Source organism: Canis lupus, chromosome 23 (genome assembly GCF_003254725.2).
Source record: "Canis lupus dingo isolate Sandy chromosome 23, ASM325472v2, whole genome shotgun sequence".
NCBI lineage: Eukaryota > Metazoa > Chordata > Mammalia > Carnivora > Canidae > Canis > Canis lupus.
The window spans coordinates 41,798,830-41,817,941 of NC_064265.1; the positions used below are offsets into that span (position 1 = coordinate 41,798,830).

At 35.6% G+C, this 19,112-nt stretch overlaps 1 protein-coding gene and 1 long non-coding RNA gene across 3 annotated transcripts in view; one reads left to right on the plus strand and one right to left on the minus strand.

Annotated features, from left to right (window-relative positions):
* The window catches only part of PLSCR5 (phospholipid scramblase family member 5), a 29,925-nt gene extending 12,677 nt beyond the window's left edge, over window positions 1–17,248 (minus strand). Inside the window, exons 1-4 of one of the 2 annotated variants that reach the window (XM_025448941.3) lie at window positions 16,844–17,248; window positions 10,518–10,584; window positions 5,032–5,195; window positions 466–508 (exon numbers count right to left, since the gene is read on the minus strand). In XM_025448941.3, the coding sequence (XP_025304726.3) occupies window positions 466–508; window positions 5,032–5,195; window positions 10,518–10,530 (220 nt within the window). In that variant the 5' untranslated portion in view covers window positions 10,531–10,584; window positions 16,844–17,248. Of the gene's footprint in view, window positions 1–465; window positions 509–5,031; window positions 5,196–10,517; window positions 10,688–16,843 lie in introns of those variants that run through there. The other variant, XM_025448942.3, reaches the window with a different exon arrangement.
* Window positions 14,320–19,112, plus strand: part of LOC125753458 (uncharacterized) — a 61,744-nt gene continuing 56,951 nt past the window's right edge. Inside the window, exon 1 of the long non-coding RNA XR_007405353.1 lies at window positions 14,320–14,483. This is a non-coding gene — a long non-coding RNA (uncharacterized LOC125753458). The remainder of the gene's footprint in view (window positions 14,484–19,112) is intronic.

Consider the following 19,112-nt stretch of genomic DNA (forward strand, 5'->3'; position numbering starts at 1 on the left):
ATTTATTTATTTATTTATTTATTTATTTATTTATTTATTTATTGTTTTTGTTTCAAGTTTTGTTTAAATTCCAGATAGTTAACATGAAGTGTAATATTAATTTCAGGAGTAGAATGAGTTTTTGTTATTTAGTTTCAACCTTGATTTCCATTTCTGAAATTATTAAGAAAATAAATTATTAACAACCATGGAAGTGATAAAATATCTTGTATTATTTTAAGAGAAAAATAATGTTAGATTCCTGATAACAAATTACCAAAGACTTGGAGAGTTTTATGCTCTCAGGTTTATCTACATCAGACTAACAATTTACTTTCAACGTTTGTTTTAAACAGTAGACCTACTGATCTTTTAAATTTTATCCTCAACACTTAATTTTTTATGAGATATTTAAATATAACACAATTACTGAAGCCTAAAATATTTGTAACAGTTCTAGTTAAGTGTAGAATATAATATACTTACTTCCAAGTAGCTCCACCTGCTGGTGTATAATTATCAGGTCTAACTGTTAAAGAATGACAAAGGAAATAAAAAGTGTTATATCATGGTTTGAAAACCTTCGGAGATACTACTGTTAACCTGTTTGCCACATGAAATTTGGTGATTTCCATGTTCTCTACCAGGAAAATGGTTGAAAACAACTCACATTTTATTTTTTATTTTTTTAAAATATTTTATTTATTTATTTGACAGAGAGAGAGAGAGAGAGAGCACAAGCAGGCCGAGTGTCAGGCAGGAGAGGGAAAAGTGGGCTCCCTGCGGAACAGGAAGCCCAACGTGGGGCTCGTTTCCAGGACCCTGGGATCATGACTGAAGCCTAAGGTAGACGCTTAACTGAATGAGCCACTGAGGCACCCATTTTCTCATGAAAAAGATATATTTTTTATTCAAGTAAATTTTTAAAAAAATTACAAGAACCCTGAAAATCCCAAGGCCGAATTGCCCAGAATAAGAATAGGAATTGTTGGTTAACTTTGTGTTCTTTCTGTGATAAAGGGAAAAATGAGGTACTCTTAGAAACAATACTTGGAGAAGATTTTTTAAAGTCTTTGAATAATAATGCCTAAAAAGTTTTAAAACTCACTTTTTAAAGCAATGATTTGAATGCCTGGCCTCTCCTTTCCAACCTTCCTAACTTCTCTTTCACTCTCAACTCAATCCTCACAGTGATAAAATGTCTTTGTTAAAGCTGAGAGAGGTTATTCTACAAATTGTTCTCTCACGGCTTCCTTTGGACTAGACAAAAAAAACCAGCCAGAAATCCTACTGATGCCAACAAAATACCATTTAAGCAGAATAAGTTTTGCCACTAACAGCTGACATGATAAAATTTGCTTTATGTCATTAGAAATGAAGTTAATTTATAAAGTACCCATAGATGAGAAATGACTATATTAAAAAAGTGTACAATGCAAATTTTTAAAGGAAATAGTAAAATACATTCTTAGAATGAATTTTTTTTCACTAAGGTAAATTCATGAACCTTGAAGACCACTGTCTTTTCCAACACTTCATTTTCTATTTTGCCTCTTAATTTCTTAACTGTAGTCCTCCTTCATTAATAAACTTACTGGTAACAAACTGAAATATTAGTAATATTAGGTATTGATTGGGCATCACAAACCTGGAAAATTTGAAGTTACATTATTTCCTACATTCTCCTTGCTTATCCTGAGATGCCAGTAAAACTAATGTCACGTCCTCTATTTAAATCTTATTATTGGTAAGAGAGTGCATGTGGCTTCTTTTTTTTTTAAGGTCACAGAAAGTATTTTCCATAAATAATTAGTGATTTAAGATATTCTAAAACCTATTCCAACAATAATGGAAATTTTTAAAATATTAAAATCAGTCTTTTGTCGTGTCCTATTGTTAGTTCTGTTCTCTTTTGAGGAAAATGGAGGATGAAGAGAAGCGAGAAGTCACAAAGGTTATCTGCCATTATCTAGCTGTGGTTCCCTTCGTGGTAACTAGGGGCAGAGAAGAACTATGAGGGCAAGACTGAGGTTGGAGTCTGGGAACTTCATGTTAGTGCTACAGATCAAGTTTTAGTCTTGACATTTAGAGACTGTCAATTGAAATCCACTCCATGTTGGAAAGGGAAGTTGTAACCCTCTGCTTTCTAACAATAGCAGGTGTTTATTAGTGGCTAACATGAGGTAGTCACTGGGGTAGATATTTTGACATAGTGTTTGATTTAATCCTCCCCAAAACTCAGAGGGTAGACATCGTTACATTGTGAAGAAACAATCCCAGAGAGATAAAGTAGTTTGCCTGGGATTGCAGAGTTTGTCAATGGGCAGGCTGGGATTTTAAACCCAGATCGGACTACCTGCAACCAATTCTGACATGGGTTCTACTCTCTTGTATTGGCATCGCTAAACTAATCTTACGAACTGGGATAAACAATTCTTAAAGTGATACTGTGGAACTTCTGAGTAGCTTTTCTTCCTATTTTCTCTCCCCCTTATACACACCCCAACCTCTGTGATAATATTTGATTTGATCTATCTCTGTGGGCAATCCCCTTGGATTTGAGGGTCTTGTTTTGTTCTTGCAGTTTCCATTAAGTAGTCCTGGGCCACTTATAAACTATGGTTCAAAGGAGCCCCTTCCACCCTTTGCTATTAATTGAGGGGCTAGGAATTGTTGGAAACTTTAAACATACCAGATCATATAATCAGGTGTTAGGGCAAGTAAAGAACTCAAGTATGAAAACCATAGAATGGAAATCTAATGACAGCTTTGCATATATAGCTTAAGAATAAATTCTCATGTATAACTTATCAGGTTTACAGATATCAGTGATTCCATTTAATATATGTACTTCAAAATATATTTGATCTATGCATATATCTTTGTAGACTTGAACTCACTACTCTTACCTCTGGGTGACTAAATTATAATTATCCTTTGACACTAATAGGATAAAATGATATTGATTATAATGAACATGTTAATCCAGAGAGAAAAACCTAGTTTATTCTTAGGTTTAGCTCTACATGAACAACCTAAATGTGTACGCACACACATCCATATATGTATATTGCACAGGCAAATATATGCACATATCCACATATGTATACATATGCATATGTGCATTTACATGTTACATAACTGAACATTTTCAAATTGTTAATGGGAACAAGATTTTCATTAGTCATTGGATGGACTTCATTAAAGGAGAATAGATGAATTTTTAAATTTTTACTTTGACTTTTTTAATTTAGAAGGATTTTGTGTATTTTGTATATTTTCCTGTTTATTGAAGAATGTACTGTTTTCAGATGTTCATGATTTTATTTAATTCTTATGGTTTTTAGGAAAAAATTAACACCTAAAAATGCACTTTATGTGTATCTCCTACAGACTTGTGGTGTAAGACATTTTAAAATGCTCGTTTATCCTGCTATAAGTACACTGCTTTAGAGCAAGCAAGTGTTCTTTTAGTCTATGGTGAATAAATTACCTTTCCCTTTGAAGTAAAAGAGTCACAAATTTGTGGCATATTTTTATTTTTCTGAAAGAGATTACCAAAGGTATATGTCTGGAAAATTGGCTTCATTTTAGAGCTGAAGCCAGTCGGTTCATATCTCTATTTATGGAATGCAAAACAAAAAATGTATTCACGTCAAGCATCTGGCTCCGGGTGTGTCATCATTCATGGATGGAAGAAGAATATGTGATGACCATATGTGATCATCAAACCTCAGCCCTCTGGCACTGGTATATCACTTTTATACTTGGCAAAACCTTGTCTGACAACATTCCCAAACAGCTTGCAGCAGTTAATCAACTCTAGTCAGCTATTACAGCTGATCCTTTCTGCAGATGGAAGATGGTAGGTTAGCTTTTCCAGCTCTTTTACATATCTCCCTGAGCTCGCCAGTCTCTGAAGTATATTTGTCTGCCAGTGGGTTTCTGGAGAAGGCATCTGCCATTATAAACATTTTCCCAGGAACATATGCTGCATGCAGCTTAAACCCTATCAGGCATAACAGAAAATCTCTTGTACCTTAAGGGAATTAACACAGAGATTTGATTTTGATAAAGGAGATAGACTTTATAGTTTGAAAGAATGCCAAACAAGCTGCAAATTGCAGCAGATGTGCTGACATCTCAATATTAGTGTATTTCTAATCTTTTGCAGGATAAAATACAAAAGCAACAACTATGTTATATATATGTATTATATATATAATACATATATATATATATTTGCTCTTTATGTGCCACATGGTTCAGATGATAATATTTCTTGATTGATTTGTTATAAGGCTTGAATCACTGCTCACCCTCCAATGACTATATCTAATACCAATATGATCTTTTAAGCAAATCAGCTTGGAGATGCAACAGTATCAAAGACAATGAGGTTGACTTGGTACCTTGCTTTCCCTTGGATTTATAGCTACCTTTTGAGATTCAGTTGAAGACGCTGAATTCTCAGATCATTACGGAAGTCTCTCCTGAGTACTTAGATCCTTAACAACCTCTCTCTCCTCTACGCACCTGCACACATTACAATTGTGTGTTTATCTGGCTTTGGTACATAGCCTTGCACTGTTTGTCAACATTTTTTGCATGCCAATTAAGTTGCAGAATGTTCGGGTTAGAGGGACTAGGTTTTATGCTTGTTATATGTCTTAATGATAGTGAGTACTCAATAAATATCCTTTAATTAAATAGCTGTAGGTGACTAGACATGTTAGACAATTCCTTGAGGATGCATTTGCTTATATCTTGAGCAATGAGCAGAAGGAGGATAAATGTGCTAAACAGCTCCATCAAAAATGTTTAGTGTCATACTCTGCCAAATAAATAAGGAAAATAGAAGTGGGAATAAAAGAGAACAAGTTTCTTTCCAAATAATAGAGATTTTTTTATCATAATTTCATGATTTACAGTGCTTTTCTCACTTCAATAAGTGGTTTGCTGAAGTCCTTCAACCTTGGTTGAAAAGCAAGAAACCAAATCTGTATTCATTTTAAGGGGCGAGCGTGTGTAGAAATAGAGAGATAAAAACACCTGACTTAAATATTCTAGACCAGGAGGGAGACTGCCTGGCAGAGGGAGAGCTGGCTGCCACACTTGGTTCCCTGGGTTGGGAAGTGAGTTGTGAAAGCTGCGGTCAGGGTCTGGAGCTCCAGGAAGAAAGCCAGGCAAGTCTCTACTTCTTTGGTTCTGTGCATCTGAAAGAGAATGAAAATCTCAGCCCATATTTAAATTTAGGCCGTTTCATTGAGTTTTTCTCACGGTATTTGTTACGCCTGAATTCAGAGGGTCAATGATCTCCTGCATTTTCCCTATTGCCATCCCTTAACCCTAAGCCAGAGAATAAGGAAGGCAAAAGATGGCTAGTAGTAGTTGTGGGAAGATGGATAATTGGGCAAGAAAAATGATTCCATAAATATATTTTCTGAAGGCAAGTTAAATTCCTGTTCAAAGAGCTAAAAAATGATAAACTCCAAAAGGAAAAGAAATAGTAAAAGGAACTAGATATTCTCTACTCATAAAAGGATAAACTTAGACATCAGTTTTGAGTCATAATTATGCGTTTCAAGGCATATTCTCCCTTTCTCAAATATTATGAAGGTACCTTGTATTTGCTGAGGATATTTTGTCTCTTTTTATCAGTCCTACTGCTATGACTAGTTTTAATTCAGTGGTCCTTACTCTTCAGGCCATACCAGAAGCACCTGGAGGGCTTGTTAAAACACAGATTCCTGGGTTTCTGCTTCAGGAGTTGGGGTAGGGGTGAGACTTGAGAATTTGCATATCCATTAAGTTCCCAGATGACCTAATGCTGCTGCTCTGACCATGTACTTTGGGAACTCATGGCTTAATTCTATATACTGTGAAAATATTCAAACTAATCTATGAGCATAAGGGCAGTATAATATCTAATGAAGCTTTGATTTCTCAGTATTTTGTATAAAAGCATCCAAACATTTTTGACAGCATGAATCCCTTTGTAGTTTACCCAATATTACAAAAGATAAAGTGATTACAGAAGTCTATAATGTCTAGCATTGATTTTTTTAAAGAGAATCACCTGTTTTCTATAGTATTGCCAGGTAAAAATGTTACTGTTTCAGTGATTGGTTAGGTTAAAATTTAGAGATTCGCTATTTATCCTGCATTAGTCTGGACCGTGTGTAGTATCATGCATAAGATGTAATTATGCATGAAAAAAATCTTCTTTTTAAAAAATATAAATTACTGCCTTTCTACTGTTATTTTTCCTTTTTCTTTTCACATGATTGCCATTTAGATTTCTCCCTCTCCCTTCCTTAGATACCATTTTTTTTCAAAGACTATCAGAGTTTTTATGCCTCATCCTTATTAATCCATAATTATTTGAGTCCTCACATTTGCATTCATTTAGTTTGAAAACACTATGCTGTCTTAGATTGAGCGTAGGTATGGATCAAGTTTCGTGATAGGTATTTTCAAATATTAGAGGGGGCATTATGAAAACATAATTCATACTATTCTGAAGACATATGAATGGGGAGGGCAAGGAAAACAGTTGCCAATAGGAAGTTTATAACAGATTGAAATCTGCACACAGATTTAAATAAGTATTCTCACTGTATATAAACTAAAGTTGGAGTGATATCCATATAATTCATAGTAGATTAGAATGGTCTCTTGGTCTCTCCTGAGTTCATGTAAGTTGTGTGTATGTGAGGGTGTATTTTTCAGAATCTTTTAAATCTCTAAAAAATAAATTTGAAGAAAGGTCTGAGTTTCCTTTGGAGATAGTAAATTCCCCACTATTAAGATAATTCAAGCAAAGCCTGAATGAGTTCTTGGAGAAGGATTAAAAAATAAAATAAAATAAAATAAACTGGTGAAGAATACATGGCTCCCAAGGATTGGTCCTTTGGACATTGACAAACTATTTGCAGTAATTCATTAAGTTTGTGTATACGTGTGGTGTTAATGAAAAACAGTTGCCAGGTGATTCATTTATTTACTTAACCTTCAGGTTGTAAGAATAGATGACAATAGGTGTTTAAGTTGGTACTGGTCTGTGACATTTAGAATTTGGACATGGTTGTGTTAGGACCATATGGAAACACACTTGTCATTTGATCTCATTAAAATAGAGCTCTATATATGAGCACCTGGGTCGCTCAGGTGGTTAAGCTGCTGACTCCTGATTTCAGCTTGGGTCATGATCTCAGGGTCCTGGGATCAAGCACCAAGCCTGGACTCTGCTCGGTGGGGAATCTGCTTGTCTCTCCCTTTGCCCTCCCCCGCCCCTCTTTTTAATAAAAGCAAGCAAATCTTTAGAAAATAAACAAATAAAATAGAGCTTCATACCAATAATATTATAGCAATTTGCTTCCACAGGCCCCATCCTGAACCTCTCAGATCAGGGCAGGCAAAAAGCACATAGGCTTAGGTACTCCTCTTGCTCTGGAGAAGGTGGCCTGAATGGAACCTCAGGCAGTAAACTGGGGAGAAAGACTGTGTAAGACCATGTCTGATTTGGGAGAGAAGGTAATGACCAATACGGCAACATCAACTAGAAATAATAACGCAGAACAATCCTTTCTTCAGTTTAGTGCCAAAAGCACTGCTGTCATGGACTTTCAGAGAAAGATAGGGGCAAAATTATGACCTAGGGAAAACTAGTTCGTAATGATAAAATGTTATGCTAGAAGTTCATCCTGGGTATGAAGGTGTGTCACTATTGACCAAAAAGGGAACTTTATGAGGGGCTGGAAATGTTCTATATCGTAATTTTATGGTAATTATACAAGTGCAACCTTATTTAAAAAATCATGAACTTAAGTTTGGTGTTCTTTATGCATTTTATACATGTTATCTTTCAATTAAAACACATATAAGGATCAATTTCTAATAAAAACCAGCAGAAGATTATTAGATTCTCTTGTCAATTTTATTATTAGAAACATTAGCAAATTACTCTAATTATCTTTTGTAAGCTATGTTTGCCATTACAAAGTGCAGATTATTGAGTGTCTTGTGAGTGGCTCTACATTCCAGACCCAGGTCTTTGGGTCCTTAGACCTCACAGCAGGTCCAGAAGCAGTGATGCATTTGGGACACAGGACAGATCATGTTGAAAGTTGGAATAGAGTCTCAGTTGGAAACTCTTGGTACCGTCATTGTGATATCACTTGATTTCTTTCTTTCTTTCTTTCTTTCTTTCTTTCTTTCTTTCTTTCTTTCTTTCTTTCTTTCTTTCTTTCTTTCTTCTTTCTTTCTTCTGATTTTATTTATTATTTTATTTTATTTATTTATTCATGAGAGACACAGAAGCAGAGACATAGGCAGAGGAGAAGCAGGATCCCCGCAGGGAGCCCATGTGGGATTCGATCCCAGGACCCCAGGATCACGATCTGAGCCAAAGGCAGACGCTCAACCACTGAGCCACCCAGGTGCCCCCCACTTGCTTTCTTTTCTGAGATTTCAGTATATTGGAGCAGATTTTAAAGATAGCTGCTGTTCAGTTTAGATCATCCTGGAAACTTCTGTCTTTCTTGAACTTAAAATTTGGGACCAACTTTTTTTTGTTTTTTTGACAAACTTGTTCTTAAATTATGTTTATTTATACTAAATCAGGAGAGCCCAGACCACACAAATATTTCTTCAGTTCTAATGGCATCCAGTATTCAGACTGTCCTTTGGTTTAGTGGTGCTGTGTGCCTAAACTGCCGACAAAATGTGTGAAATATCCAATTGTCCTGTATTCCTTGGGAAAATAATAATTATCAACATAGTTCATGGACCAGAGGACTTTCATGATGTTGTGAATAATGTCCTGCAACATATTTGAGGAAAACGGTGTACAAGAATATTTTAGGTAAATAATGATGATAATCTGACTTGCCTCTCAAATCAGACTTCTCATTCCAAAGGAAGCTTCATTTTCATTTCCTCTAAATAGAATAGAGTCTCTAACAGATGTTTTGCTCACTAAATAATTTGAGTAGGTTGCAGTAGTATTAATTTTCCACCTGAAGTTTTGCCTCTAAGTTTAGTAACTCTTTATCATTACTGAACATCACTGCCTTTTTGGTAGATTAATCATATTTTGATCTCACTATTGCTTTCCAGTCACAAGTTTCTTCAAAGACTCAGACCACCAGATAAAGAAGGAACTCCTTTGAATTTCTATCTGGCTTTGAATTTCTATCTACTCTTTTAAAAATGTATAACTAGCTTATAAATATTTCACATACTCGGCAACTCTTTACCTTACAGGCTACAGTTGTTGCTGTAACTCTTATAAAGTGTTGAAGTGTTTTGGATTAAGTGTTAGTGTCAGTCTTAAATGAAAGAAAAGACTTGTCAAGATTTTTTTGTTCGCCTTCAAATGTAAAAATGAGGCACACATATATTAAAATTCATGATTTTGTTGTTTCATGTATATATTTTACAATTGGTTTGAGCTTTGCCAGTGACACTCAGGGACTGGTGTACATTAAATGTTGAAGAAAAAAAATGAAGATTATCTCCTTTGTTCCATATTAAATCACATCCAAAAGTGTGTTTTGATAAAGAAAGCAAATAAGCCTACATGCTTCTTTGAATGTTTCATTAATTTAATTTAGGATATTTTAAATTGGTAGACTCTATTATCCTATTTGTAATTAGGTTTAAAGGTTTCCACCAATTATACTAATCATAATTCTGCATGCTAAAACTTTTTATTATAGGCTAGAGTTTAATGGTTTGGTCTGATAATGGAAAGAAACACATTATAATTTCATTTTTATATAATTTCACAAGTGTTTTTAGTGAGACTGAAACCCATTACTTTCAAAAACAACCATATCTCTGGTCTTTTTAGAAATTTTTTAAAGTAAGAGAGAAGAGAGTACTAATGATATTTATGCAGTTTCACAAATTTGAGGGATAAATTCCCAGTCCCCCTGCCACAAACTCCCTTATTAATCTGCTTATTTAAATTACTTATTTTCTGTTTGCTTTTTTATATATATAATTTACTATCAAAGAAGTTTTGGAAGTTTTTTGCTTCGTAATTCAACAATATTTACTTCTAGTCTATTAAGTTTATTAAAATTTATCAATAAAACATTGAATTCTTTATGATAAATGGATGTACACACATTTTAAACAAATTTAAAAGACTGAGCTATCCTTTAACACTATTTAACTTATGCGTGAAAAGTTTTCTTTAAATCCCTTTAAACTTGGAATATCAACCTGTCCTTGTGTTTGGCATTAAATATTGCCCTTCTAAATTCTGCTATGCAGCTTTTCTTATTAATTCACTATATTTATATTCATGATAACTAAAACATTGTTTATATCTTAACTTTTACATTCAATCAGATAGTTTTTTTTTTAATTTAATGGAACAGTCCCTTGAAGTTAAAAATTCCAGTGTTCAAAAAGTGATAAATGACAGGTTTTAAAATATCAATCTCACTGATTGTAACATCCCTACCACTGAATATTTTTAGTCATAAATAAGGACAAATTTATTAGCTGGCTATATTTACTCTTACCTTTAGAGGCCATGAAGATGTCTGAGTCACTTCTTCAAAGGCAGCCAGGTTAAAAGAACAGGCTTTTCTTGTTGCAGCAAGGAGAAAAAACACAGCATGCATAAAACTTCAGAAGGTGTCTGTCTACTTCATGTCAGCTTACAAATAACAGAGGAAGGGAGTGCCTTACTGTTTCCAGAGTGATGTATTTTATCACTTTGGACAACAGGGGGAGACGAAGCTATCACCAAAGGTAAACACTACTCAAAGCATCCTCTCTCTTGGTAGCTGAAGGAACAATTTAGAGATAATAAAAACAGGAAAGGAAAATATGCAACACTCATTTTAAGAGTCTTGTTTTCACTTATTGTTTTTTATTTCTTGGAATATATACCTTTGCATTTGCTATTACATCAGAAATGCTCAGATCTTCTGTGTCAGAGTCTATGATACATTATTCTGTCCTGTGTAAGTTTCTGACAGTTCTAAATACAATATTTTATATTTTGAAAATGTTCAAAATTTTAATTTTATTTATTTTATTTTATTTTTTGTATATATTTTTATTGGAGTTTGATTTGACAACATATAGCATAAAACCCAGCGCCCATGCAAAAATGTTCAAACTTCAATGTTATTCTTCTTTTGAGATTTCTTCGCATTCTCTCCCCCAAAAGCAAAGGAGCAAGAATTATTCCTTACTATTTATGTAACAAATAAATCTATAGTTTCGTTTTTAATTGAATTTGATGAATCACAGACATATGAAAATACAAACATTCAATAATCTTGCAAAGTTAATGAGAACATACAGGTGATATTTAACTGCATTGCATACTGAGGGGGAAGAGAAGGCACTGTCACCTTGACTAGATAGCTCATCTTTCTAAATGCAGGTGACCAGGTGACCATGGAGATTTCGCTCCCCAAGTCAATTGCCCTGGATGGCATGATTTGCAAAGGTTGAACTTGCAAGACATACTGCATTATAAGCAACATTGTCTGTCTTCTAAAAATAGTTAAGTGGCCTAATAAGCCATAGAGCATAATGAAAAATTATTATAAAGTCAGCCTCACAGGTTGTTGTTGATAGTCAAAAGTTTATGTTCTTATTTGGCAAAGAGATATTTCTTTTCTTTTTTTTTTTTTTTGAGATATTTCTTTTTATTGTTGCTTTTGTTTTGAAGTATTTGGGGTTGAAGAACTACCATTAGCTGATGTCATTTGCAGAAAAGGTGAATAATATGACTAGCATTTTAAAAAAATATTTACTTATTTAGAGAGAGAGAGAGAATGCGAGAGCAATTGAACGTGTGTGTGTTCAAGGGGGCGGAAGGGCAGAGACAGAGGGAGAAGGAGAGAGGGAAAATTCTCAAGCAGATTCCCTGCTGAGCACAGAGCTGACAAGGGGATCGATCTCAAGACCCTGAGGACCTGAGCCAAAATCAAGAGTTGGAGGCTTAACTGACTGAGCCATCCAGGCCCCCAATATGATTAACATTTTAACTAAATTATGTTTCCTGGATTTCTTAGCATTTGTCTTGGGCATTTGAAAAAAACTTTATTCTGAAGGAGCTAAATTGTTATTAATACTATCAAACCTGATATTTCATTTTTTAAATATTTTATTTATTTATTCATGAGAGACACAGAGAGAGGCAGAGACATAGGCAGAGGGAGAAGCTGGCTCCATGCATGGAGCCCAATATGGGACTCATCCCAGGACCCCGGGATCACGACCTGAGCCAAAGGCAGACAACCGCTGAACCACCCAGGTGTTCCAAACCTGATATTTTAAATTATGGTCATAATGGACCTGTTGATTTTGACTTTCCACAGAGCACCAATTTTGAGTTAATTGTGTATTTGGGGGGATACCTGGGTGGCTCAGTGGTTGAGTAACTGCCTTTGGCTCAGGTCGTGATCCCAGGGTCTTGGGATCGAATCCCACATCAGGCTCCCCTCAGGGAGGCTGCTTCTCCCTCTGCCTATGTCTCTGCCTCTCTCTCTGTGTCTCTCATGAATAAATAAAATCTTTAAAAAAAAAACATGTATTTTGGCAGGCCAATCATCCGTCTATGTGGATATGGCCATATGACTGACTAATGGATTCTTTCAATATTTAACCTGTAAGGGAGAACTTCCAGGCCATTTAACTTGGTGTAGTGTAGGAACTGCCCATTTCTTTCTTTAAACTTTCTCCCTCTGTCCTCCCAAAGACAGTGCTAATATTGCTTTTTCTTTTCAAAGGCTCAGCAGATACCAACCTGAGGTTTCCCCTTCCCTCCATCCCTTTCCGTTTCCCAGCCTTTCTCAAAGAGAGGCTCACAAACTGTCCTGATGGACCCGTGGGAGATTCAAGTGTCCTATTGCTGAGTGCTCCTACAGCCAAGTGGTGTTGCTCCAAGAGCTGGCTTCGCCTCCTCTCCTGCTGACGTTGCTGCTGTCAGTCATTTCAACTCCAGCTGCAAGTTGCCCTCAATCCCCCTCCCCCCTTTCCTTGCACCTGCTGCCTCAGTGAAAGCACCTGGACCTCCTTTCAGCCCTCAGAACTCTCATGTCCACCTCTCTGTTTGTGTGCTATGAAACTCTGGGCTGTTTCAAGCAGCATCAATATCAGTTTCCTTTTGCCATCAGGCTACACCTTTCCGGTCCACTGGCGTGATGCCGTGAAATATAGCTGGCACAAGGTGGGTGTGTCCAACAGGCAAAACCCAGGGCTTGAAAACACAGTGGGATCAGTACAGAAAAAGAGACTTAAAAATAAATATTAGAAAACAGTCAACGGGCCTCCCCCTGCACAGGGTACAACCCTCTCCTGAGCCTCTGCTCTGCAGCTCTGTTGCTTGGGCATGCTTATTTTCTCAGGATGTTAGGTCTTGACTGTCCTTGTCCCTTCTAAAAGAAGGGCCTCTTTACCCCCAACTTCAGATCCAGCCAAAAGAAAATGGGAAAAAAAAACCCTGCATCATAATTTCACTACAATTACCCTCTACCCATGGCCTTTCTGCAGGAGGACATATCACAGCTCTTCCCGAAGATCTGTTTATTCAATATCCACATCCTTGTTTAGAACATTTCCCTGAAGAGGTTTATTCAATATTACATCCTCGTTTAAAACTTTCCCTTGGAATCAAATTAAATATTTAATAGTTAGATACTGGACTCAAATTCTTATGTCTGAAGAGGCTCATCAAAATAGGGTCTCTCAGTAACAAAAGGAGAGACTGCAAATTATTTAAATCTGTCTAGTGGCAGATAAGCTCCCTGTTATGATCAAAACAGCATTATGTTTCAGACAGCATCTGCTGGGGAAAGGGTGGAAAATGGAATAAGGTATAAGCCAATGTGTCTAGGGCAGGACCAAGGACCAAGCATTGAGAATAACTAGCTTCAGGAATATTTCATGGTTATTTTGGTTTTACTATAAAATTATGTGTTCCTAAAAATTAAATATATACACATATAAACATATACATATCTGTATACATATATAATCATATATATACATTTATATGGAATGAGAGGGAATTATTTGTTTTTATTGATTTATATTAATATTTTTGAAGTGTAATTCCAAAACACATTTTATTCACTTGAAATTGTGTTTTCTAAAATTCATTATAATTCATAATGTTACATTTGCTTTTAGCGGCTCCCTATTATTATATTTTATGGATATAATGCATATACATTTTATTATATTTTATTTTATTACACTTTTGCCCATTGTCCTTCTAATGAGTATTTAAATTGTTTCCATTATATAAGGCAATGTTATTATGCACATGTATTGTGGTCTTTTGAAGGTAAATATCCAGAAATGAAAATGCTGGCTTATGGAGTATGAAGATTCTCATTTTTATTAAGCATCATTGCAGAATTTATCAAGTACTAAGCAAATACTAAAAAATTGCTATCACTGAAGATCATTGGAGAATTGAACTCTAGTGTGCTTGTAACAATTTACATACCCAACAGTAATGGGTAAGTGTTCCCATTTCTGTATACCCCTTCCAACACTGGTCTGGTCAATAGAGTGGGGAATTAACTAGGGACCCCCAAATATTGATTTATAAGAAGGCAGCATCCATGGGGGTGACTGGGTGGCTCAGTGGGTTAAGTGTCTGTCTTGGGCTCAGGTCATGATCCCAGGCTCCTGGGATCAAGCACTCCACTGGGCTTCCTGCTCAGTGGGGAGTCTGCTTCTCCCTCTCCCTCTGCCCCTCCCACCTCCCACTTATGCTGTCTCTCACTCTACACTCTCTCTCTTTCAAATAAATAAAATCTTAAAAAAAAAGAAGGCAGCATTCAGAAGTTTTAACTATAGCATGGCTAAGTAATGTGAACACTTTTGTATATATTTATGTTTTCAGCTATTCCTATCATTCTGTATAATGTAAGAATAATAGCAAATTTTATGAATAACTGATCATAAACTAGCTACTATAGGTGGAGAAGGGTTTTTAAATGATTATAATTTATTGATAAAATAGCTCCTTTCATTAAATGAGCCTTATGGCATAGTCAGCGAAAATGTGAATCCACTTTTGGCAACCATGTAGCACATAAGGCATGCATTTCTATGCATGAATCTTATCCCTGGATTTATAATTTCCCATACTAAAAGTTGTGTAATAAGATAAGGTGTGTATAAATAAATTAAGAAAGGAAATAAAACAAATATAGGGAGAAATGTCATTATTATAAATGTTTTTTTCCAGAGTTATTTGATTTATAACTATACTATTAAATATCCATTCCCTTAATGTAAACTTGAGGATGTTCCTTTCCTAGGAATGTGTGCCTCCTACGTCAGTAGCCATTTATCTACACTTTGCAAACCTTCTATCACAGTGCATAGTGCATTTCTTTCTTTTTTTTTTTTTTGCATTTCTTTCTTTTTTAAAAAAGTTTTTTTTTATTTATTCATGAGAGACAGAGAGAGAGGCAGAATGTAGACAGAGGGAGAAGCAGATTCCCTGAGTGGTGCTGGATGCAAAACTCAATCCCAGGACCCCGGGATCAACACCTGAGCCAAAGGCAGATGCTCAACACTGAGCCACCCAGGCATCCCTTAAAGTGCATTTCTTTACTAACTTATTCAAATCTGTCCTTTTGGTGCAATGCTTTATGCATTCATTCAATAAACATGTTTTAAATTTTTACTATGTGCATAGCATTATAGAGTATATTCAGATGTAATGATATGGCCCCCATTTTGGGGGGATGTGTACTCCACTGAAGTATCATAATACAGGATTGAAATATTCTTTTTATTTTCTAAGCTAAGAGTAAGTTACAACCTCCTGAAAATAAAATGATGTAATTCATCCTCTCTCTGAAAAGTGAAACTAATTGGAATCAATAATGCATCATTCATTGTTTCATACACGTCTAATTTTTCCTTTCCTCTGTTCCTTTAAAAAAGGGAAATAATAACTATAATAAATAATAACTATAACTATAATAACTATTAAGATATTTTTTCTTAAATAATAAAAGGATAGTAAACTGGATCATGCCTCCTAGCTGTTAGTAAAAGATGGATTTCTTACCCCCTCTCACTCTGCACATTTAAAAAGATACTGATGAAAGGATTAGGAAAAAAGGCAAGAATTCTGGATACAGAGAAGAATCTGTGAAAGTAGGAGAAAGCTGGTTCTGGAACAAATCTAGAAGGATCCCCATTTACCAAGATGACATGGAAAGGACTCCTAATTTAGAATCCTGTGGACAGACTCCATGGGACAAATGGTGTCCCATAATCAGTAGATTGTAAAGCCCAAGGCAGAAGCAGAAGCTTAGTTTGTATAAATTTTAGCCTTATACATTTTCTTTAGGTAGGACTAAGTTAAGCTGAATGGAGTCCTTTGAAGTATTCTGTGTTTATTGTGCTTTATCTTCAGGTATTTTCCTGATCTGTTATGCCATAATGTAAACTTTTAATAGTTCCTAATGGTATTTTGCTTTAAAGAGTCTAAAAATAGGGGGTGATATTCTGAGAGGTTCTTGGCTCATTCCAGGGATATTACTAGAGAAATAGATGGAAATTACAAGCAGAAAACTTGTACAAACATATGACATATCAACAACTATTTATTTAGGTGTCTTTCAGAGGTATGTTTATGCGTGTATCTGAGAGAGAAGTGGGGGGAAGATAGAGAGGCAGAGATGAGAGATAGAGATAGATGATAGATGGATAGACAGATAGAAATAGAAGCTGCTAAGTCGATTAAGGAGAATTAAAAATCTGAAAAATCTTCAGAGACCTCAATCCTCCCCACCAAACTACTTTGCCATTTTGAAAATCTCTTTATTTCTACCATTATTTTACATATACTTACCTTGTGCCTTGCTTCTTGCACCTTGCTCCTTGTGGTCACTTTGTCCTCCCAGCATCTGCCTGCATCCCTGACATCACCAAAATCCTGCACCAAACCCTTGGGTCGCTGCAGCCGCCAGCCCAGCAGTGCGCTGCATACAACTGCTTTCACTGACAGCAGCCATATCCCGCACAGCCAGGGCAGCTGCAGTTCAGTGCCAGCCAGAGGACACCAATTGTTTTCTGCAGCACATCTTCTTCGCATTCCCAGCATTGAAAATAAGCTTCTGCAAGCTCAGATCCCCCCAAGAGCATAGTTCCAAGAAACTGAGATAATTATCATAACAAATATACATTAAACATATAGGCAAAGTACACGAGAGTTAATTTATGCTCAATAGTGCATGTTTAGTGTTTTCTTCTGCTGCTGTTTATAGGCTAGCTCATTCAGAAAATGTGACCACATTTAAATGCATGCTCTGCTAAGCAGTGGCTAAAAGAGTGGGATGTGTCCTGTGTGACATGGAGAATGTTGCTTCACTACATGGGATGGGAGTGGAAAAAGAAGGCCTGTTTTTGTTATTTGTGTACATTCTTTTTGTTGGTGATGGTGGTGCCCAATGCAGGTCCTGACTGGTCGTGGGCATTCATGGAACGTTAACTACAAAAATGATGGAATAGAGGTCACCAACAACATGATTTCTTGTTTGGACCTTCTCCTTTCATTATTTTGTCTACAAGCAGATGCATGGACTGTGAAGAATGGATGAGAATTATGATTATGCTCTTGACTTCAAATTATCGTCAGTTGTGATTTGAATAAGATTTATACAGCATACTCTTGTGTTCTGGGCATATCTAGAAATAACTCTGTGTTTGCCTAAAGTATATTTATGTTTTGTGTAGTTTTGTTTTTTCTTTTGAAATCTCCTTGGTCGTGTTTTTTCTCCAGTCGCTAGGTAGATTCTAGTGCAATAGAAATATATTTTGAGCCACATAGGTAATGTAATTCAAACTTTTCTAGAAGTTACATTAAAACTTTTCTAGAAGAAACAGGGGAAGTTAACTTAAATAATATATTTTACTTAACCAGATATTTCAAACATATAATTTCAACATGTGGCACTGTCCAATTTTCAAGGGCTCGGTATCCACATGTGTACTGGACATGAGAAGTCCTATTCTACATTTCAAGTGAAAGACTTGGCTGGTGACACATGAAAGATTGTTTATTCATTTTATGTGTTTGTTTAAATAGTATGTGCTTTAAAATAATTTTGAACTTCAGTTTTTGATTTATATATTTTTATTTTTATTTTTTTATTTTTATTTTTTTCTCAAAAGCTTTCCTATTTTGTTTTTTTAATTTATAAATTTATTTTTTATTGGTGTTCAATTTGCAACATAAAGAATAACACCCAGTGCTCATCTCATCAAGTGCCCCCCTCAGTGCCCGCCACCCAGTCACCCTCCCCCCTCCCCACCTCCCCTTTCACCACACCTAGTTCGTTTCCCAGAGTTAGGAGTCTCTCATGTTCTGTATATTTTTAAATAAAAGTAGCACATGGTATGGAAAACTTTGAAATGATACTGAAAATTATAAAGTAAAAGGTTATATTCTTTCCCATATCAGTTTTTTCCCCAAAATAATTGGTGTGAACTCTTGTGTATGTATTTTCAGGTCAAAAATATGCTTATAATATGGGTCTACTTTTATATTTAGAATATAGCAATATGTTTAGAATTTCTACCATATGAAATCATGCAAATAGACCTGTACTGTGCTTAACTTCAGCAGTAAACAGAAAAACTACATGTGATATCATTACTCACTTCTTAGAATGACAAAAACTAAAAGGACTGACAATACCAAGTGTTGCCAGACACAGCAATGGTAGCTCTTATATGCTTGCTAGTGAGTGTGTATTTTGCTACAATATGTAGAAAAGTTTGGGATTATTCAGCATGTTTGAAGAGACACATATTCAATGCCCTAGCAATTCCATTTCTAGGTATATATCACAAAGGAACACTTGCACATCTACGTCATGAGAAATATGTAAGAATACTCATAGAAGCATCCATCATTATAACCCCAGATTGGAAACAACCATGGGTTGGGAAACTGGTCCCCTACCACAGAGGTCAAGGAGAGACCAAATAGGCAGACCACCTCTGATTGGTAAGTGGTGGTTTGAATAAGCAATGGATTTACTTACAAGGCTCGTCTTGGGCTACTCTAGGATTTTGCACCTTTCTGCCAGGTTCTTAAGTTTATATAGAGGCCTTGA